The sequence below is a fragment of the Rattus norvegicus genome, chromosome 2 (genome assembly GCF_021556685.1).
Source record: "Rattus norvegicus strain SHRSP/BbbUtx chromosome 2, alternate assembly SHRSP_T2T, whole genome shotgun sequence".
Classification (NCBI taxonomy): domain Eukaryota; kingdom Metazoa; phylum Chordata; class Mammalia; order Rodentia; family Muridae; genus Rattus; species Rattus norvegicus.
In genome coordinates, this window is record NC_141535.1 from 116,620,470 (window position 1) to 116,643,482 (window position 23,013).

The 23,013-nt window shown below is 41.9% G+C and overlaps 1 protein-coding gene across 5 annotated transcripts in view; it reads left to right on the forward strand.

Moving 5' to 3' along the window:
• Positions 1 to 23,013, forward strand: part of Mfn1 (mitofusin 1) — a 46,239-nt gene that overhangs the window by 11,344 nt on the left and 11,882 nt on the right. For 2 of the 5 annotated variants that reach the window (NM_138976.2, XM_087615660.1), the window contains exons 6-15: positions 2,179 to 2,303; positions 3,495 to 3,603; positions 5,603 to 5,710; positions 9,004 to 9,157; positions 10,594 to 10,661; positions 18,740 to 18,861; positions 20,231 to 20,357; positions 20,591 to 20,695; positions 21,026 to 21,128; positions 21,539 to 21,768. In NM_138976.2, the coding sequence (NP_620432.2) occupies positions 2,179 to 2,303; positions 3,495 to 3,603; positions 5,603 to 5,710; positions 9,004 to 9,157; positions 10,594 to 10,661; positions 18,740 to 18,861; positions 20,231 to 20,357; positions 20,591 to 20,695; positions 21,026 to 21,128; positions 21,539 to 21,768 (1,251 nt within the window). Of the gene's footprint in view, positions 1 to 2,178; positions 2,304 to 3,494; positions 3,604 to 5,602; positions 5,711 to 9,003; positions 9,158 to 10,593; positions 10,662 to 18,739; positions 19,913 to 20,230; positions 20,358 to 20,590; positions 20,696 to 21,025; positions 21,129 to 21,538; positions 21,769 to 23,013 lie in introns of those variants that run through there. The other 3 variants (XM_087615662.1, XM_087615665.1, XM_087615668.1) reach the window with 2 other exon arrangements.

The following is a 23,013-nucleotide window of genomic DNA, read 5'->3' on the forward strand; positions in this document are numbered from 1 at the left end:
CAGCTACAGTGTGTACTTATGTATAATAAATAAATAAATCTTAAAAAAAAAAAAAAACAGTTGTGAGAGGTAACAAAGATACCTAACACTGTTACCATGGACGTTTGCCTCAGCTTCATTCAAGACTCTTGAGTTCATTGGATGAGTAGATGTTTCTCTAAGCCCTGATTTTTTGGTGTTTGGATATTTCTGCCTATATGTCTATGTATCAAATAGATGTGGTGCCTGTTGAATCCAGAAGAGGGTGGTTCCCCCTGGGATTGGAGTGGGCAGGTAGATCCTAGGAAGCAAATCCTAGGAAGTCCTCTGGAGGAGCAGCCAGTGCCTTTAACCACTGAGCCATCTCTCCAACCTCTGCCTTTTTTTTCTTTTCTTTTTTTTTTAAGAGTCACATGTAGTTGAGTGCTGGCTTTGAACTAGTTATGTAGCCAAATATTACCTTTCTACCTCGCAAATGCCATGACCTTTCTACCTCCCAAATGCCACAACAGAGACAACAGAGACATGTATCACACATTTTGTGTATGCAGAGCTAGGGATAGAGCCTGAGGCCAGGCACCACTGTACGAACTGAGCCACATTCCCATTCTACTAGATGCTCTCAGTAAGAGCTGCGGTGGTGTGTGAGCTGTGGCCTTGCCTTAACTGATTTTCTAAGTTTGCTTTAAGCCCCCTGCCTAAATTAAGTTGTTTATTTAACTCACATGAGTTACATTAAATATGTACATTGGTTTTATAAGTTAATATGCCTGACATCTTAGCTTAATAAATAAGAATGGTTTGGGATTTAAATGATAAGGGTTTCAAGAAGTTTTTTGTGAATAGCTGTATGTTGAGAGACAAAAAAATCCTTTCTTGAAAGACAGATTTGGCTCTGCCTCACAGATTTGAGTGTGGTGCCCCACAACTATAATCTTAGCACCTCAAGAAGCTGAGGCCTGAGGACAGTCATGAGTTTGGGCCAGTCTAGGCTACAGTGAAAACTTGTCTCAAAAGAAAAGGGTGGGGGGGACAGTGGCATTTGAATTGACCTCTCATTTCAATAGGATATTTAAATCAATTTTAGGAACTTTTTTTAAAAAAAGAATTATTTATTTTAGATATATGAGTGTACTATAGCTGTCTTCAGACACACCAGAAGAGAGCATCAGATCCCTTTACAGATGGTTGTGAGTCACCGTGTAGTTACTGGGAATTGAACTCAGGACCTCTGGAAGAGCACTCAGTGATCTTAACCACTGAGCTGTCTCTCCAACCTGAAACATTTCTTTTAAATGAGTTTCTCCCATTATAACTAGGCAGTTCACCCTCATTTCAGAAGACCCAGAAAATACAAATTTTCAAAAGCAGCCGACTCCATCACTCGTTCTTTACTATGAATAAGACCCATCAGGAGTTCCACTGGGCTCTGTTACTAGTGTCTTATTTGTTTAGTGTTTATGTTTCTAAACACTAATTGTTTGTAGCTGGTATGAAGAAATTTCCAAGAATTTTTTTTCTATTTGGTTGTTTTAAAACCCAGATGTCTTGGGACTGAAGAGATGGCCAGTGATAAAGAGTGCTGGCTGCTCTTGCAGAGGACCTGGATTTGATTCCCAGCTCCCAGCTCCCAGCTCCTCCCAGCTCCTCCCAGCTCCCAGCTCCTCCCAGCTCCCAGCTCCCAGCTCCTCCCAGCTCCTCCTAGCTCCTCACAGCTCCTCACAGCTCACAGCTCACAGCTCACAGCTCACAACCATCTGTAACTCCAGTTCCAGGGTATCTGGTGCCCTTTTCTGGCCCTCGAGAGTACCAGGCACACATATTATACACTGATACACATGCAAGCAAAATACTCTGGCACATTAAGCGCACGCGCGCGCGCACACACACACACACACACACACACACACACTTCAGTGTGATATATGTCTCACAACCAGTCCCCCTCATATTTCTCAAGGTTGTTCAGGTTGTTTTATTTCAAACCATTTGAAGTTCAACTTTCATTTTTGCAAAAGTTGTTCAGTTGGGCTTAGTGGTACACACTTGTAAATCACAGCACTGAAGACGCAGAAGTTAGATGGTGAGAGCAGGCCAGTCTGGCTACAGTTAGCACTAGTTTGGGTTAAAACCAAGTAGATGTTGTGCCAAACCATAATATTTTTAATTTTTAATTGAACCCTTCTTTCCTCACTTTAGACTGTTAATCAGCTGGCCCATGCCCTCCATATGGATAAAGACTTGAAAGCTGGTTGTCTTGTGCACGTATTTTGGCCCAAAGCAAAATGTGCCCTCTTGAGAGATGACCTGGTTTTAGTAGACAGGTAAATTTGCATCTGAATTGTGTTTTTTCTGGACTTACTAGATAGAATAGTGCTGTTTATCACACTTCTGTGGTCAGATACCTGACAGAAAGCAGGGAGGGAGGGAGGAAGGATTTGTCAGGGAAGCTGTTGCAGCCTGGGCAGCAGGAGCAGGAGCAGAATCAGGAGCAGGAGCAGGAGGCCGTCTGTCACACCATCACACCACACCTGTGGTGGGAAGTGGAGGGCTGACTCCTGGCCTCTACTCCTGCTTCCCTCTCATGTAGCTGTGGAGTCCAGGAGGATTTCAGTTTCTGAAGTTAATGGAGTGCTTTTGGAATTTTTCCATTGCTTTCAATAATACACATTTTTATGTGGCTTAAATTTTATTTATTTAGTTGTGGCATTGGGGGTTGAATCAAGGACCTTTTGTTTGCTATGCAGCTATTCTGCCCTGAGCTACAGCCTCGGCTCCCATGGTGTATTTATTTTAAAATCCTCTTATCAGTGCTTCACAAAGTAGTATGCATCAGTTGCATATTTTCTTTCCTGTAGTATTCAAAGGATTCAAACATTTTGGTATGCTTTTTGTTTCCTTAGTTAGAAATGTAACATTCTGTAGAAACCATTCAGTTTTGATGTTTTTGTTTATTTTTTATTATTTATTATTTATTTATTTATTTTTTTTTTTGAGACAGGGTTTCTGTATAGCTCTGCTTGTTGTCCTGAAACTCACTATATAGATCAGGTTGGTCTCAAACTCACAGAGATCTTTGCTTCCTGAGTGCTGGGATTAAAGGTGTGCATCACCATGCCTGGCCCCAGGTGTTTGGTTACTGTTGTTGTTGTCGATGTTGCTTTGTTTTTGTTTGTTTTTTAAAGGTATGCTTCTAAGTTTCACCTCTAAACTGTAATGATTGGAACTATAGCTGATTTGGAACAACTTATTGCCATTTACCTCATCTGTTTTTATCATTGTTACTCTTTTCTACTTTCAGGAATCAAAATAAGAGGTTTGAAGTATTAATTTATGTTGCTCATTTTGTCAAAAACATTAAAATTTTCTAGACATCAGATAGATGACTAAGAAAATGTCTGCCTTTTAGACTTCAAATGATAGAAAAGGTTTTTTGTTTTGTTTTTAAATCTGTAACCCAGATTTTGTTTTTTAACAAGCATTGTATGATGCAGTGTTTGCTTCCTTCCTGTTAGCCCAGGTACAGATGTCACCACAGAGCTGGACATCTGGATTGATAAGTTCTGCCTTGATGCTGATGTTTTTGTTTTGGTGGCAAACTCGGAATCAACGCTGATGAACACGGTAGGATTTACTCTTGCTAAGCTTGGGGTGGCGTCTGTCCACTTTAGTTCTGTGAAGTGAGGGGCAGTCAGGTGATGAACTAGGAAGAAACTGAGGCCTGCGCTTCTCCAGGGCCAGAGGACTGTTTCTAGCCTGCTATAGCGTTTACTGCTTTCAGTAGCAATCTGGGGCTCAATGGATTTAGCTTCTAGTTAGTGTTTATGGGGTTAAGGTGATACTAGTGTGTTTGCCTGAAGAGCACAGTTCCTAAGGTTGCTGTGGTATTTACTTATCAGTCTTTAGTAGACTGAGCCATCCTCCTCCTGCCTCTCTGTCATGCATCAGGCAGAGCTTTTTCTCCTCAGGTTCCCATCCTAGCTTGATGCACTGTAGGTTTAAGCTCATCTGTGTTTACCCTGACTGGGAAGGTTCTCTATCCAGAACGACCAGATCATTCCAAGGAAATATTCAGAGTTTAGATATCTAATATGCAAAACAGTAACGTGTTATTAAAGATTGTTCTTTATCTAAAGTGTATGAGTGACTGAGCACCATTGTAACCAGGGTGTCACCATGAGGCCTGTTTTGGTTTTAGGGTCTTACTATTACAGACACCAGGCTTCTGCTGTGATTCTGGTAGTGCTTGTAACCTTGCTCTGGGAGAATCTGCCCAAGTGTTTTGTAGAGGACTGCCATCATTTGGGTGATGGCTAAGTCAAGGCCTTGCACAGTGTCTAGGGATGGATCTGACTAGGATCTTGACTAGAATCTGACTAGGACTATGTAATGAAGAAAGGGCAAACAGATGAAAACATTGAAAGGCCAGGATTGGGAGGGCTGGGTTTTCTGATGGAGAAACCACATCCCCGCCTCCTGTTCTCAGTGTGTTTATTATGTGTGTGCAATAGAGAGGCAGGGTTAGTGCATACAGCCAAATAAGGAGATGGGTTATAGATAGGGAAGGGAGCACAGTTAGGTACAGCTCAACCAGGAGACAGGTTTAGTAGGAACAATCTCAGTAGGAGCAGTCTTCAGGGAGGGAGAAAGCTGTGGTGGACATTTCTACACACAGTGTCAGCATCCCCACATGGACCATAGAAAGGCCTTGTGAGCTCAGGGCGGCCTGAGCTGTGTGAGACCCCAAGCCCATCGCTGTCACCAGTTGCTTCCTTCACGGAGCTCTACCTGTTTCAACTCACTCTGCTATGTCTTTGCCCTGAGCAGACATGATGCTTACCTCACAGCGTTTATATAATGTTCTTCACTTGAGCTTAGCCAAAAGGCCTAGAGGTGGCCCATAGGATACTTGCTCTGGTACTAGAGTTTGCACAAATATCTTACATTCTAATTACTTACCTGACTTTTGTTATTGTTGAGACAGGGTCTCACCATGTAGCTCTGGCTTATCTGGCACTGTGTAGAACACCCTTGAACTAACAGAGAGTTGCCTGTCTCTACCTTGGACTAATGGTGTTCCCCTACCACAACCAGTAACTTAACTCACTCTTTTTTTTTTTTTTTAAATATGTGTGTGTGTATGTATGTATGTATGTATGTATGTATGTATGTATGTATGTATGTATGCGAGCACAGTGTCTCTTGTCTTCAGATACACCAGAAGAGGGCATCGGATCCCATTACAGATGGTTGTGAGCCACCATGTGGTTGCTGGGATTTCAACTCGGGACCTCTGGAAGAGAAGTCAGTGCTCTTAACCGATGAGCCATCTCTCCAGCCCTTAACTCACTCTTGAAAGTGATTTGGACTAACCTGTAACACTTGGGGTTGTTATCAGATAGTCATCTCTGTCTATGCATACAGACTGATAAGTATTAGTTGGATTTCAAGAGAGTCTGGCAAGAGCAGGAAACCCTGCTCCTTTATGTTTTGATTTCTGAGGGAAAGCTAAGTGTTCTCAGGGATCTGAGGATCCTTTGTCTTGGATCACTGTGCTTCAAATGGTTCAGTATACATGTAAATAGAAAATATTTTTTAAAGTGCTGTTTTTGGCATTTTTCAGGAGAAACATTTTTTCCATAAGGTGAATGAGCGGCTCTCCAAGCCAAACATTTTTATCCTGAATAATCGTTGGGATGCTTCTGCTTCAGAGCCAGAATATATGGAGGATGTAAGTTTTCCCCCTTTTGTTTTGAACTGCAGTCATGTTCATTGTTGTCTGAGAAAAGAGTAGACAAGAGGGTGTCTTGTGAAGTCAGTCTCTGATTGTGAAAATAATATGAATATAGCTATGTCTCATGATACACACTCTAATCAAGGCTAAAAGGATCAGGAGTTCAAGACCAACATAAGCTTGGTAGTAAGCAGTAGTTTGAGGCCAGTGTGAGCTCTACAGGACTGAAAAAACTGAAAGAAAAAGAGTATGGTTTCAGAAAACCTACAGGGGTTTGTAGTAGGCATCTGAAATATACATTCCTACTTGTTTCAGAATGTGAAACTTATTTTTTTTTTTGTTTCAGTTTTTTCATATGTGAACGCTTTGCCTCCATGTATGCACCACTTACACGCTTGGTACCAGGGAGACTAGAATGGGGCATTGGTAGAACTGGAGCTGTAAGACAGTTGTGAGCTGTTGGGGGCTGCTGGGAGTTGGACTCAAGTCCTCTGCAAGAGCAGCTGTACTCTTAGCCACTTAGTCATCTCTCTAGCCCCATGTTTAACTTTTTATCAAAGTACAGAATACATAACAGAAGCATGCCTACCTACGTCATAAGTGCCTGACTCTGGATTCTCACCAGGTTCACACACCTGCCCTAGAATGCAGGTAGAACAGCATACCTGACACACAGAGCTCCTCACGGCCTTTCTATTTTGGTTTCTCGATTTGCTTTTGATATGGAGTCTCTTGTGGTGCAGCCTGGCCTCAGACTCACTGAGGCTTGCCTTTAACTCTTCATCCTCCTGTGTTACTTTCCTAGTGCTGAGATCACAGATATGTGCCACCTGGTTTACACGGTGCTGGGAATTGAACCTAGGACCTCTTACATACTGAGCTTATATCTTCCACTCACTTTAGAAAGAATTTGGCATTTAAGAGCCGGGTGTGGTGGTGCATGCTTTTTGATCCCAACACTCTCGACCAGTGGTTCTCAACCTTCTCAATGCTGTGACCCTTTAATAATTTCTCATGTGTGGCGATCCCTAATCACAAAGTTATTTTGTTGCTACTTCCTAAGTATAATTTTGCTATAGTTATGTAAGTGTCTGATATGTAGGGTATATGACCCCAAAGGGGTCTTGACCCACAGATTGAGAAACACTGCTCTACGACATAGGTAGATCTCTGAGTTTAAGGCGAGCATGATCAAAAAAAGTGAATTTCAGGCTAGCCAAACCTATATAGTGAGATTCTGTCTCAAAACAAAACAAAACAGTATACCCAAAGGCATTTGATATATGTGTTGATCAATTTTTTGGTTATTACAGCATAGTTGAAGCTCTTGGTTTCAAAGGCTCCAGTGTGTGGTGAGAATGTGAATCACAGAAAGAGCAGCTCACCACAAGGTGGCCTAGAACAGGGAGGGTGGGAAATGAGCAGGCCTGTCCTTCCGTCAGACACTAGTCTTCTAGTTCTTCTCTGGTTAGTCAGGAGTAGCCTTCACAGTATAGAAGTAGTATGTATTTAATTTGGTATGTTTCTGATTTTAGTTGTGTGGTTTATAAACATGAAACATTGTTCGCCAACCCCCACACACACACACATACTCTCTCTCTCTCTCTCTCTCTCTCTCTCTCTCTCTCTCTGTGTGTGTCTGTCTGTCTCTGTGTCTCTGTCTGTCTGTCTCTGTGTCTGTCTGTCTGTTTCTCTGTGTGTGTGTCTCTCTCTGTCTCTCTGTCTGTCTGTCTCTCTCTGTCTCTCTGTCTCTTTCTCTCTGTCTCTGTCTCTGTCTCTCTCTCTCCTGCATGTATGTCTGCGTGAGGGTATCAGAAGCCCTGGAATGAGTTACAGACAGGTGTGGACCGACATGTGGTTCCTTCAAATTGAATTCAGGTCCTCTGGAAGAGCAGCCCAGTGCTCTTAACTGCCGAGCCCTCTCTCCAGCCCCTGATCATTACTCTTTAGGAATCGCAGAATTAGTACATCCTTGCAGAATAGTTCACTAGCTCAACGTTTCTCTTTAGCTTAAATTTTCTTTTTGTTTTGTTTATGTTGTAAGCCTCTGCCTCCAGGGTGCTGGGATTAAAGGTGTGCTATACACTGTCTGCTTTGTGTTGTTGTTAAAGATTCTTTTTGGTTGTTTTTTTGTTTTTTGTATTTTTTTCTGACACTGGGGACTAAACTCAGGGCTTTCGTGCATACAAGGTAAGCACTAAGAAGTTACATCTTCAACCTGGTCTTTTCCCCTCTAACAGGGTTTGTTAATATCCCAGACTGGCCTTGAACTCACTTTATAGCCAAAGATAGACCTTGAACTCTTGCTTCTGCCCCTCCAAGTAGATTATTTGTGGTTACAAGCTTTTGACACCATAGTTGGCTTTCTTTCTATATACTCATGAACATGTCTGTGTGGGGATCCAAAGAGGCCAGAAGAGGACATTGCATCCCCTGGAGCTACAGACACTGGTGGCTGCGAGCTACTTGATATAGTTGTGAGAGCAGTGAGGGTTTGCAAAGCTAAGCCATTTCTCTAGTTCCAGTTTCCGTGTTCTTAAGAAAAATAGACTTAAGTTTTGATCTAAAATGAAGAAAATGGCTTTATTTTACATTCTTATTGTAGTACTTCCTGATTTTTAAAGTTATTAACAGCCTTACTGTTATTAAAGTTTGGAAAATAAAAACTAAAAGCACTACCCATTTTCTTGGATGTTGCATGCCCGCCACTATTATTAATATGCATATTAGTCTATGTGTATTATCCTATGCATATAAACCTTAATATAAATTAACTTTCCACATTAATTAGGTAGGCATTAATACTTGTTTATAAGGTTTCGTAATGCTTGGGTGTAGTATTCGATGTTCTAAAGGAAGATTATTCAGCAGAGATTTCCTGCCATCGAGGATCAGACTTTATTGGTATTTCCTGCATTCAATAAGTTTATGGGAATAATTAATTTATATCGCCATGTGAGTGTCACCAGCAGCTTAAGGAAGAAAGTGTATTTGGGCTTCTGGTTCCGGAGGGATAATGGTGTGTCATGGCTGCAGGCATGGCAGATGGAGAAGAAGTAGAGGAGACAAACTGGGAGTGTGAAGAGGCCTTGAGTTCTCAAAGCCACCTCCTCAGCCTTCCTGAACAGTGCCACCAACTGGGTACCAAGTATTTAAATTTCCAAGTCTGTAGCAGCCCTTTCTCACTTGAAGCAGCACAGTCACTCTTTAGTGTACTGTAGTGCAGACCCATGGCTGATGGCTATTATTTTTTATCTTTTAAGTTGTTAAAATTCTCGTGCTCCTTGCAGGTGCGCAGACAGCACATGGAAAGATGTCTTCACTTCTTGGTAGAAGAGCTCAAGGTTGTGAGTCCTTTAGAAGCTCGGAATCGGATCTTTTTTGTTTCAGCCAAGGAAGTTCTCAACTCCAGAATGAATAAAGCCCAGGGGATGCCAGAAGGTGGTATGTAAAATGAGCATTTCCTTCCTAAACGTAAACATAGATTATAACAGAACAATAGCATGCTGAAAATCTTACCTTGTCCCCTGCTTACCTGCAGCTTCAGTAGCCTATGCTCAGCGGTGTGCAGTATTATTATATGGCAAGTGTTAAGTCATCGGGTTATAGTGTGATGAGCTCTCCCATCGTCTCAGGCAACAGAAGGTTTCCTGTTCAGTCTGTTCAAACAGTGCCTAGCTGTCTTATCAGCCAGCACGTTACTGCACGGCTGTATTGAACAGAAACCCTTTTTTTTTTTTTTTTTTTCGGAGCTGGGGACCGAACCCAGGGCCTTGCGCTTCCTAGGTAAGCGCTCTACCACTGAGCTAAATCCCCAGCCCCTGAACAGAAACCCTTATTGTACTGAAGAATGGCCCACATGGAGAGTGCCTACTGGTGCAGGCAGTTTAGTCACACCCAGTGTAGGCCGCAGAGTACTTTCTTTAGGTGAGATGCTAGACTTAGTAAAGTTTGTTAGATTCTACAGTACAAACAATCTATAAAACTACAGAGATGCAAAAAGAAATTTATACTAATATGTCAGTATAACTCTAACTTCAAAAGATATGGCCTCAGTGCATACTAAATGCTACAAGAGATGAAAAGGACATAAACTTCGTGTGTGTGTGTGTGTGTGTGTGTGTGTGTGTGTGTGTGTGTGTGTGTGTAGAAGATAAACATTGTGTCCTGGTTAGATTTCTGTCAGTCTGACACAAGCTAGGATGACTGGAGAAGAGAAATCTTCTGTTGAAACAACGCCTCTATCAGACTGACATGTGAGCATGTCTCTGGTACATTTTCCTATTAGTGCACCTCTGGGCAGGTAGATGGACCTGGGTAGTATAAGAAAGCCAGTTGAGCAAGCTATGGAGAGCAAGCCAGGCAACGGTTGTCTTCCATGGCATCTGCTTTGACTCTTGCCTTGAGTTCCTGCCCTGGCTAAACTTTATAATGGTTGAGATGGGAACAGGTAAGCCGAACTTACTCTCCATGCTGTTGGGTTTGACTGTGATGTTTTTTTTTGTTGTTGTTGTTGTTGGTTTTTGTTTTTTTTGGTTTTTTTTTTTTTTTGGTTCTTTTTTCCGGAGCTGGGGACCGAACCCAGGGCCTTGCGCTTCCTAGGTAAGCGCTCTACCACTGAGCTAAATCCCCAACCCTGACTGTGATGTTTTATCACAGTGATAGAAGGCAACCAAACTAGTGCATGTACATAATACAGGGTTTATATTCTGCCCTGTCCACCAGCCATGAGGAGTCTTACAACATCTGTGTCGTGGGTAAAGGAATTATTTATTATACTAGATTAAAAAAAAAATCTTTGCCAAAGGCAGGCTGCATAGTGAGATCTTGTCTCACAAAAGCAAAACAAATAAAACCAGATTTTTTTCTCTTTGTTACAGGAGGGGCACTTGCAGAAGGATTTCAGGCAAGATTACAGGAGTTTCAAAATTTTGAACAAACTTTTGAGGTAGGAATATAATTACTACCGGCTTATAAATGGCACAGGTCAGAGAGTACTATAACCTTTATTGTCTATCTTTGTCAATAACCTCTGTTGTTATTAAGTGTAGTCCTGACAACAGCAAGTGAAACGAGAAAGATTTGAAGAAAAGAAGCCCCTGCAGAAAGGACAACCTGTAAGAATTGGGAAAGATGTGTTCTGCTTTTATGTTTATAAATGAAAAAGTGATCTAGTGATCATGTGTTGTCCAGTGGATGGCATTCCTTGTATTCATACATGTGGAGCAAGAGCAGCAGTAATTGCTGTTGGAGCAGATGGTGGTTGTCCAGCAGTGGCTCTGCACACCTTCAATCCCAGCTCTCGGGAGGCAAAGGCAGGCATCTCGAGTTCAAGGCCCGCCTGGTCTACAGAGTGGAGTTCCAGGGCAACTAGGGCTACACAGAGAATCCCTGTCTCAGGGTGGGAGGGTGGGGCAAAGTGAGGCCTGTTCATTGTCTCTATGAAGAGCGCTGTACCAAAGGAAAAAGAACATTGAGAATGCCCTTTGACAAAACTATCTTGCATTTCTACACTGTATTGCCACTTACTAATTCTCATTTTGTGCCACATGTTTTGAGCAAGTGTATGAATATAAAAATAATTCTGATACGGCTCTGGTACTGTAGGAGTTTAGTAGGAAAGCACCACAGTGTGGAGGGGCTGATGTATGTGCAACATGGAGCAGAAGGGGAGTCATGGGCTTTCTATGGCTCTGCTAAAGCACCATGTGCAAAAGCAGACTGCAAAGACTCACCTCATTTATGGCTCTCAGATCAGACTCTTATCACTGACAGAAGTCAGTCAGGGCAGGAACTCAGACTAGGAACCCGGAGGCAGGAGCTGAAGCAGAGACCATGGAGAAGGACCACATGGCTCCACATGACTTGCTCAGTTTCCTTTTTTGTTTGTATTTCATTCTTTCGAGACAGTTTCTGTTCAGCCTTGGCTCTCCTGGATCTCACTCTGTAGACTAGGCTGCTCTTGAACTCAGAGATCCACCTGCCTCTGCCTGCTAGGTGCTGGGATTAAAGGTGTGATCCACCGCATCCAGCTTGATTTGCTTTTTATACAATCCCGGATAACACAGTCCAGGGATGGCACTGCCCACTGTGAGCTGAGCCCTCCTATGTCAATCATCCATAAAGAAAGTGCCCCACACACTGTGCATGGACCAATCTGATGTGGGCATTTTCTGAATTAAATTTCCCTCCTCATAGATGACCCTGGATCAGGTCAAGATGACAAAAAGTATTGGGTTGCGCAGAGCGAATTGATCTTGGGTTGTAGGCATTTACTTTTTCCCAAAATTAGAATTCATGCTACGTTAAGTCAGATGTTCTCTGGATGTTGACATTTAAGTCCTTATGCAGCCCCACTCACTCTAGTTCTGTTTTTCCCTGTCACCTTTTGTCAGGGTATAAAGACTTCAGAATTAGAAAATGTCCACAATATTCCCTGTAAAGACCAATTCCTGTAATAGAGGATATGAATGAAGAGTGTACCACACTGAGCCTTTTAAACAAGAATTTGTGCATTATTTGTGAGAGGGATCACTATGAGCTGCCTTTATAAGAGACCCCTGGACTTCCATAGGTGTCTCAGGCCAAGCCATTGGATACATGAGTCCTAGCCTCTCAAAAACCATTATTTCTTCCCATTTTTCTGAAAAATAGGGACCTGATGTTAACTGTTGCTTCATCTGTGTGGAATATAGAGTTATTCCAGCCATCCCCTCCAAGTATATGTCGCTTTTTTTTTTTAACCAACATCATTCTGCTCTGCACCTGTGCTCTCTCTTACTAGCTCACGGTACATGCTTGATTCCTAGAATGTCTCAGAAGAGCTGGGACTGGAGAGCATAGCTCTTGGATTGCAGAGCACTGGTTCCCAAACCTAGCTGATCAACAGAATTTGTGGCAGGGTGCCTTGAAAAACTCAGTCTCCTAATCTTCCCATTGACCTAAGGATGGCCTAAGAATGTGTGTATACACATACACACACACACACACATACACACACACACACACACACACACACACACACACACACATGTGCAAAGCTCCCAAATTGTAATGCAGTCTGATTTAGGAATATCCATAAGTCTGTATATGTGCACACACTACACATAGCTTGTAGTGCTGTGTTAGGCAGTGGTTCTAGCATTGAGCTCCATTCCCAGTGTCTTTTTAAAAAGTTGCTTTATTAGTATTGACCTCCCTCTTTCCCTCTCCCTCCCTCCATTTTCCATTTCCCTCTCCCTCTCTCTCCCCCTCCCTCCTCCATTTCCCATCTCCTCTGTGTGTGTGTGTGTGTGTGTGTGTGTGTGTGTGTGTGTGTGTGTTGGGTATCTGTGAGTGCAGGTGTATGTGTCAATCAGAGGGCAACTTTCTGGAATGTGGTTTTTATTTCCACTGTGGGTTCACAGGATTGTTAGGCTTGTATGTCAAGCACTTTTACCTGCAAAGCCACCTTGCTAGACTTGTTTTTGTTGTTGCTGTTGTTTTCCTAAGATTGAGTCTTGCTATATAGCTCAGACTGTTCTTGAACTCTTGCTAATAAGTAGGATAGACTGCCCTCTAACTCACAGTTCTCATTCATTGGCTCCCAAGTGCTGATATTATAGGTATGTGCCACCGTGCTTAGACCTAATGACTTGGCAGTTCATTTTAAAAATTCTAATAGGGCACTCTGGTTTCACTTTAAATTTTTTTTTTTTTAAGATTTTATTTTATTGTATATGAGTACACTGTAGCTGCCTTCAGACACACCAGAAGAGGGCATCAGATCTCATTACAGATGGTTGTGAGCCACCATGTGGTTGCTGGGAATTGAACTCAGGACCTCAGGAAGAGCAGTCGGTGCTCTTAACCACTGAGCCATCTCTCCAGCCCCCCTGGTTTCACTTTAAATCACATAAATCTTTTACTGTTTAAGATTTGTGATTTTCATCTGGGAATGTAAATGTTATATATGGGAAATTTGTTCACAGGCAGTAGCTGTTAGGCACGATCATGGGAATTGTCGGGGTTTATAGTTTGAAGCTTTGTTTAGAGCTGTGGTTATGCTAACATGGTAGTGCGTGCCTGTAACTCCAGCATATAGGAGGCAAGGCAAGGAGACTGGAAGTTAGAGGCGAGCCTACCGCAAAGAAAAATCATCTACAACCTGTAGTTAAAGGGGACTCAGAATCATTTCAAAATTTCAAGAGGAATGATCAGTAAGTTTTTTTATCTGTATACACTATTAAGAAGTACCAAATAATTTCTTGGTGCTTGAGTTGAATGAATTGTCAGTTAATTTCCTTGAAATTAATTTTTTTTTCTTATGTGGGAGAGAATGTGTGGGATGGGAGAGAATGTGTGGGGGTGGGAGAGAATGTGTGGGGGTGGGAGAGAATGTGTGGGGGTGGGAGAGAATGTGTGGGGGTGGGAGAGAATGTGTGTGGGTGGGAGAGAATGTGTGGGGGTGGGAGAGAATGTGGGGGTAGGAGAGAATGTGTGGGGGTGGGAGAGAATGTGTGGGGATGGGAGAGAATGTGTGGGGTAGGCTTGACGGCCAGCGGGGTGGTGTCAGATGCCTTGGAGCTGAGGTTGCAGGCGGCCATCAGCTGCCTGACTTGGGTTCTGAGAGCCAAGCTTGGATCTTGGGCAAGAGCAGGATCCTTAAGCACAGCCCTCTGAAGAGGGCTTTTTAAAATCTGTTGGTGACTTAAGATTTCTCTGTTGGTTGAGTTGGCCTTTCCTTCTGCTTTTAAGAAAAGGCGTGTGCCTGTGGCTTACAGTATCCAGTTCAGTTTTTACTGCCTTTATCTGCTTCACGTATTTATTCTTTCCTTTTGAAACAGGAGCTCGTTATGTAGCCTTAGTTGGCTTAAAACTCATTATGTAGACCAGGCTAGGCTCAAAAATCACAGACACTCGCCTGCATTTGCCTCCCATGGCTGGGATTACATTTTAGTTTTTAAAAAGTAATTAAGAATTATTTGATGGTTTCATACTTTTACATAACATATTTTAATCACTTTTAATCCTTCTCTCCTATTCCCTTCTCTCCTCACCTTCTGCTGGGAGTCGTTTGTCTGTTTCCTTTTGTTTTTTGAGATCAGTTTTCTCCGTGTATCCGACTGTCCCGGAACTCACGGAAACCTACTTGCCTTTGCCTTTGGTGTGCTGGGATTAGATGCTTACCACTGCCTGGCCTCATTTTTAATTACTATTTTAATAATTAAACTAGTTTTTATTATTGATATTTTCTTATTGATAAAGGAATTGTTTAAACTGATGTTTAGACTTTTTTTTCTTAATTTTTGTTTATTTCTTGATTGTGTGTGTGTGTTATAATCACTCAATAATGCCTTATATGCATTTTCTCTTTATATTTGAAGTTTATTTCTTTGTGGGCTTTTGATGAATTTAATCATTCCATTATCTTTTAATGATTTTTTTTAAGATTTATTTTTAATTGGTGGTGAGTGGGTATGCTGTTACAGTTGCCCAGAGGACAGAGGTGTGAGGTGTCCCTGAAGCTGAAGTGCTTTGAGCCATCTGAGTGCTGGCAGTCAGACTTGGATCCTGTGCTGGAGCAGCCTGTCCACTCAGCTGCCAAAGCTAGCTCTCCATTCCTACATCCTGGGAATCAGTGTGATCTTTGCATGGGACTAATTTGATTCAGGACCCAAGTATGTTTAACATACAGACTCTTGACTTAAACAAGGCTGGAAAGTTTTACTTTTTAAATGTGCTTGGGAGTGATCTTACTACGAGGACCTACCTCTGCACAGGCTTGTTTGTCACCGTCGCCTAGTCTTCATGGGTTTGCTCTGTGAGGAAGAAAGTGTCCCCTCCCCTCCCCTCCCCTCCCCTCCCCTCCCCTCCCCTCCCCTCTCCTCTTCTTTTCTCATGTTGTCTTTTCTGAGACAGGGTTTCCTATGTAACCCTGGCTAGCCTTGAATGTCCCCCTTTTTAAAAACACAAGTGTTGATGGTTTTTATTTTGGGTCATGGTCTCTGTTAAGCTGGCCTTGAACTCCTGGTCTGAATAACCACCCCACCCCACCCCAGTCAAAGTACTGGGGACACAAGTGTGACTCTGAGCCTGGTGTTTGGTAATGAGGTCCTAGAGATCGGACCTTGATATACAAGAGAAAGCCAAGTTCATGGCTGTAGTTCAGTGTCTGAGCCACTGTGGAGACTAGGTCAAAAGAGTCCCTGAACCCAGGGTCTCAGGGCTATCCTGCACAATTTACTGAGAAACAGTGAGACGGTTTCTTTAAACAAATAAACTGTGTGTGCATGTATGTATAAAAATAGTGCATATCTACCTGTGTGGTACATCTCAGTAAGAGTTAAGTTCATCCTCTCTTTTGCACTTTCAGTTTAAAACATACTAAAATAACATTCTTGGGTGTTTGTAATTGTATATTATTAATAAACCGACTTCTTTAGATGTTAATAAGAAATCAGAAAACTACCTGTGCTTATCATTTGTTTCTCAGTTTTTAAATTTGAAAGTCTACAGGATATTCTAACAAAATAGAATTGAGTAGTTGGTTAGTGTTTTCTAAGCAGAGTTCACAGAGTTCCTGATAGAGTAACTGCAAAGTGTGTACCGTGCACTCCTAGTGAAGACGTGTTCATTCAGGAGTGTTAGGACTTCCTCTGGAAGCTCCTTTAGGTCCTGGAGAAGGGCGTCTCTTCTTGTTTGCTCACCAGTGCGTGACTTGAGTCAGTGCCTCCTGGGCCTGGCAGTCGGAGGCCTCTTCACTCCGTCTAGTCAGCTCTAACGCTGTGCTGTCTTCTGTGCGCTAGGTCTTCATTGCTGACATCTAGATCTGCTTCATCGAGGAACCTTTCTGTTAATTTTTTCTTCTAAAATTACTTTTATGCTTTTGTTATAATTTTGTGGAAATTGGTTTGGCACATTTGCAGGCAGTTAGTTAAAAGACAATCAAAGCTGAGTTTAATCATTTAGAAATCAGTAGCTAATAAGTCAGTTGCTTACAGCTGGGTAATGGTCAGTGGTTCTAATGAAGGGAATGTCCAAAGAGGTTCTCTGCTTTAGACTAATAGAACAGGAACAGAGCAGCTTTCTTGCCAGTAGAAGTTCTGGGAATGATTGGGCTGTCATAACAAGCTGTTGACTAAATGAATGGCTCTCATGTTCTCAGCCTAAAGAAAGGAATTGTTCTGTTTTCCATACCTCAAACAAATATTGAAGAAAGAGCTACACAGCAAAAGATGATAGGGTTTTTTCTGAGTGACACACACAGGTAATTTTTAGAGACAGAAGACTTAATACGGGCTGGAGAGATGGCTCAGTGGTTAAGAGCACCGACTGCTCTTCCAGAGGTCCTGAGTTCAAATCCCAGCAACCACATGGTGGCTCACAACCATCTGTAACGATATCTGATGCCCTCTTCTGGTGTGTCTGAAGGCAGCTACAGTGTACTCATATATAATAAATTAAAAAAAAAAAAAAAAGAATACTGACTGCTCTTTAAAAAAAAAAAAGAAGAAGACTTAATACATGTTGTGAATAGTATATTCAATGAACATGTAGCATACAGATGATTTCAGTGTAAGAAACACAGAACTAGAATATTGAGTAAGTAGCTATTAAAGAAGCTTGGAAGTTGCTTATTTGACAGAGGGACAGTATCGAGCTCCGAAAAGTAATTACCACAAATTGAATTAGCTAAATATGTACATATACATATTAGGATACATATGCTTATTATAAATATATATATTTAAAAAGATGGATTCATAGCACAAGGATTGTGTGACCCAAATTAAAAAAAAATACCATAGAAATAGAAAATAAGACCATTTCCTTAAGCAAGTTGTACTTGCTGATGCCATGGGGGCTAGCATCATTGTTGAAAGACCATATAATCTTTTTTCTTAGTACTTCAAGTGTTCAAAGGTTATATCAGTGCAGAATTTTACTTTCTTGGAGATAAAAATTGAATGAGGGTAGTTGCAACTATTTTAATTTTTAATGATGAAAATTTTAAAATTGTATGCCATATTACACATATTAAAAATTAAAACAAAAAGTTTATGAATCAGATGTGTCTATCAATTTACGTGATACATTCTGACATAGTCTAGTTTAAAAGAAACAAAATGCACAGTTGGCTAGAGTGGCACATGCCTGACATTTAATTTTAGGGCCAACCTGAGTTACACAGAGTTATAGGAGCCTGCATTATATATAAAAATCTGTATTAAAAGCAAGCATGAAGAACCAGAAATAGTGATTCTTGTCTATAATCACAGCACTTGGGAAGCCGAGGCAGGAGGATTGCTGTGAGTTGGAGGCCAGCATGGGCTACAGAGTGAAACATACTTCAAAACACAGCACGCGTACACACACACACACACACACACACACCCTAGAACAAAACAGACTAAAAGAAAAAGGTGGGGAGGGTTTTCTTGTCAGGAGACACTGACTAATTTAACTATAGCTGCATTGAAGGTGAGACAGACAAGCTGAGTGTCCTTCAGGCCTGTGCACTGTGCTGCAGTCTAATGGTCTCTGAGACAGCCGCATGTGGTTCTCTATATATTTTAAAATACTTAAGTGGTTAATGATAATTTGAACTGCTCATATAGTAATCCTTAGATACTCTGAATTCTAAAACTCAGACTTTGATTATATATTGCAAGCAAATAATCAAAACAAGATAAACAGACTAGAAATCAGATGGGTATTCTCACAGGGCCAGGCATGACCCTTAGGAGAGTGCCGCTTGTTTGTTTGTTTGTTTGTTGTTTTTTTGTATTACTCATTTATTATTTGTTGTGTAGCAACCTACTGCACATTACTGTGTGACGATGCACAAAACTATAAACTTGCTGTTTAGCTCTCCTTTTGAGTTTGCTTAATCTTTGTAGTTTTTAAGTTGTGTTTCATTATTTGATTTGTTTTGTCTCTCCTTTGTGTTTCGGTTTAAGTTAAATCAGCAAGTTTTTGTGTTTGAATTCCTGAAAGTGTTGGGATGGAATTGCAGTAATGTGTTATGGCTTGGGCCCCTCGCAGGAGTGTATCTCGCAGTCAGCAGTGAAAACAAAGTTTGAACAGCACACTATCAGAGCTAAACAGATACTAGACACTGTGAAAAACATACTGGACTCAGTAAACGTGGCAGCAGCAGAGAAGAGGTAGGCACCCCTCTATTATGACCCCAGGTTACTGTCATTGTGTCAGGCCTTCAGGGATGAGGCTTGCAGTGGTATGGGGGATACTTTGGCACTAAGACCAGTTTTGTGATTTTACTTGTGCCTGCTTGTGTGTTTTCTAATGAACATTGGAAGATGATTATTTACTGTATGACCTTCCCTGGATGGCTGTGTATGGATTATGACTTTAAAGTGTGAGTAGCTTTAGAGTGTCTTCATGGCAGAGGAAGATGTCTTCAAGCAGAAGCATGTGAAGAATTCCAAACCAGGTGATGCTCTGTTTACCTTGAGAATTCACAGCCCTTCTGTAAACTTGGAAATAGGATGTGAAGGTACTGAACCGTCACACCCTTCCAGGTGTGGGGCAGGCTGTTTTAGGCTACATGTCTTTTTTTTTTTTATTTTTTTTAGTATAAAACTTGACATACTTGGGAACAAAGATGAAGATGTTATTGGATATCACAATTGCAATGCTGTCAGGCCTCATGGAACCATAGCTAGCTTAGTCAATTCAAGGAAGTATAGAAAACATCACAGATGAAGTCAACATAGGATAAGACTGAAGAGTGCTTGTGAGATAGAGTCTAGCTTAAAACTCCCGGCACCCCTCATGCCTCAGCCTCCCAAACACGGATTGCAGGCTTCATCCACTAAGCCTTGCTAAAACTGGTGTTTGTCTGCAAGCTCTCTGCCACTGGCCTTAAAATCGAAGTTTTGAAACTGTGTATTTTTGCTGAGAACATCTCCCACCCTGAATAGTCTACTCAACTTACTTCATCTTTTATAACACGTGACACACAATAACACACAAAGATAGGCTTTAAGGACAACGCCTGGAGGTGAATGCTGCTAGTTTTCTTGAAAGGCTCTCAGGTCCTAGTTTTCCCATCCTGCAGGGGTCCACAGACCTCCCACCTCTAGTCAGGTAGTGGTATGGTCGGCTTTGTGCCCACTAACTAGAGTGCATAGGTAACAGAGGGAGCCTTGGCTTCTCACTGCTGTTTACTCCACTTGCTGACTGACTGACTTATTGGTGAGTTCCTGTTTCAGTTTTTCTGTGTGGAGACTTACAAGCCTTCCTTGTGGGTTTGTTTTGTTTTTATTTTATTTTATTTATTTATTTATTTTTTTGTAGGATGCAGATAATTCTGGAGAGTCAAGGTCATTTATGTTGAGCCAGCTACTTGAAGGATTTAAATGCAATTGTAGTCCTTTCAGACTTTAATACAGGATTTCTTTGTGTATGTTATGCTAATTAATGGTTCCAAATATAAATGAATGACCTTGCTTAATTAATTGCCTTACGACTTTACCATGCCCCGAATATTGATCGCTCTTCATAATAAAATAGGGTTTATTCAATGGAAGAGAGGGAAGACCAAATCGACAGACTGGACTTTATTCGAAACCAGATGAACCTTTTAACAATGGATGTTAAGAAGAAGATCAAGGAGGTCACGGAGGAGGTGGCAAACAAGGTAAGGGGACTGTCACTGTCACCATATCTGGAAGTCGCAGTATGTGTTAGCACTGCAGTGCTGTCTGTCTCTCACCTCAGCTGAGTCTGTGTCCCCTGGCTTTGTATTGAGTACTTGGTAATGATTTTAAAGTTTTATCTTGTGTGTTCATTTGAGGGGATGTCTTGTTTTGCAGCCTGGCTGGCTGCGAATTACTTTAATGTTTAACTCTGAGTTTTTTTTAATGCTTTCAGGTTTCTTGTGCAATGACAGATGAGATTTGTCGCCTGTCTGTTTTGGTTGATGAGTTTTGTTCTGAGTTTCATCCTACCCCCAGTGTGCTGAAAGTGTATAAGAGTGTAAGTTCAAGTTGCCGAGCGCTCACTTAGAGGCTGCTTGCTTGCTGTTATCTATGGGTGTGCTTAGTGAACTTGGCCGTTTCAGTGCAGTCTTGGCCGTCAGTGTGCAGATGAGGCCGGCTCCCATGCTCTGGTAATAAGTGCACGCTCTTCACATGTGAAATTGTAGAGGGACTGGGGATGGAGCTCAGTGGTTAAGCATGTGCTTAGCAAGTGTGAAGCTCTTGGTTCAGTTGTCAGCACCCACCCAAAAGTCATATTGACAGTTTATAAAATCTACCTACTTTCTGTGGAAAAAACAACATGCACATTTCTAATCGTCATTGACAGGAATTAAATAAGCACATAGAAGATGGCATGGGAAGAAATTTGGCTGATCGGTGCACCAGTGAAGTCAATGCCTCCATTCTTCAATCTCAGCAAGAAATCATTGGTAATGCTCACATCTACAGGGTCATGTGTAGCCTACCTCCCTCCCCCCTTCTCTGCCTCCCTCTCTCCCCACTTCTTTCATTTTTTTTATGACTTCACAGAGCGACTTTTTTTTTTTTTTATTTATATGTGTACTCTGTAGCTGTCTTCAGACACCAGAAGAGGTCATCGGACCCCATTACAGATGGTTGTGAGCCACCATGTGGTTGCTGGGAATTGAACTCAGGACCTCTGGAAGAGCAGTCAGTTCAGTTCTCTTAGCCACTGAGTCGTCTCTCCCAACTCCTCCCCTCCCCCCTTTCTTTAATCAAGGGTTGTTTTTATCTGAGTGCATTGCTTGGAAGGCAAGACATTACATAATATATTATGTTCTACTGTTTGTTAAAAATAAATATAATCTTTTTTTTCCAGAAAATTTGAAGCCACTACTTCCAGCTGGTATACAGAATAAACTTCATACATTAATCCCTTGCAAAAAGTTTGATCTCAGCTATGATCTCAATTGCCACAAGCTGTGTTCGGATTTTCAAGAAGACATTGTGTTTCGGTTTTCCCTGGGCTGGTCTTCCCTTGTACATCGATTCCTGGGTTCTACGAATGCACAGAGGGTGCTGCTTGGGCTGTCAGAGCCTATCTTTCAGGTATACACCTTGAGTCTGCCAATTAGAACTCTTGGGTTGTTTATGCAGATTTCTCTTACAAAGCTGGATTACTTGAACCTGACTATTTATGTGTGTGTGTCTGTCTTGTAAAGCCTCTTCTGAATTGGGTTTTGTTTGCCCGTTATCATATACGCGCATGCTCCTGTGACGTAGGTTCCACGTGCAGGTCAGAGGACGTGTAGGAGTCAGTTTTCTGCTTCTACCGTGTGACTCCGGTGGCTTTGCAGGAAGTGCCTTACCCTCTGTGCCATCTTTAGGACCTAAGAAATTTGTGTTTTCTTAAAAAATAAATTAGAATAAGCTTTAAATTTTATTAGTTTTATAATTTTTGAGGAGATTTATGGAGTGTAAGACCACCCCAGATGCTGGACAGATGGTGCAGCAGTTAAAGGCACTTCTTGCTCTTGCAGACGACCTGAGTAACTTCTCAGTGCCCGCCTTGGATGTCTTAAAACCACACGTACTCCAGCTCCAGAGGATCTGACAAGGTCTTCTGGCCTCCAAAAATACCTGCCCTCACATGTCATGCATGCGCACTGCTGCATATTAGTAATAACGGTGAGAAGTCATCAGCACAATCGAGCTGAAAGGCATTTCTGTTGAGGCTGGAGAAATGGCTCACTGATTGATTTAGAGTGCATGCTGTTTGTACAGAGCCTGACCCACACTGGGGACTTCACTGCTGTCTGTAACTCTAGCTTCAGGGTGTCTGATACCCTCTTCTGGCCTTTGTAGGCACTGGCACTTAGGTGCACATGCTCTCCCCATGTACGTACACATAATTTAAAAAATACACTTATTTTTTAAAAAAAAAAATATTTTTGTTCTTCTCCAAAGACTCCTCATGCCCATTTATAGCAGGTCACCATTCCTATCTCTGGGTTCACCACTAACCAATTTCGTTAATTTGGATTTGCTTTCTGAACGTGTTCTATGATGTCTCAGGTGTTTGGGCCTAGGCCACTTAGGATGTTTTCAGGGTTTGTCCTCAAAGTACAAGTGTTGTAGCACTCCACTCCGGGTGACTGAGTTCTGTAACAACTAGAACACATTCTATTTCTCCTTCTCCAAGTGGCCCATAGTGTGGTAGCTGGCTTTGCAAGAAAGACATTGCCAAAGGAATCTGCAGACTTGTAGCCCTTGAGGAGGAGTTGGACTATTGGTGTCCATGGAGACAGTGAGAGTGAGACTGGTATTTCATATCTGAGTGGGATCCACTATGTA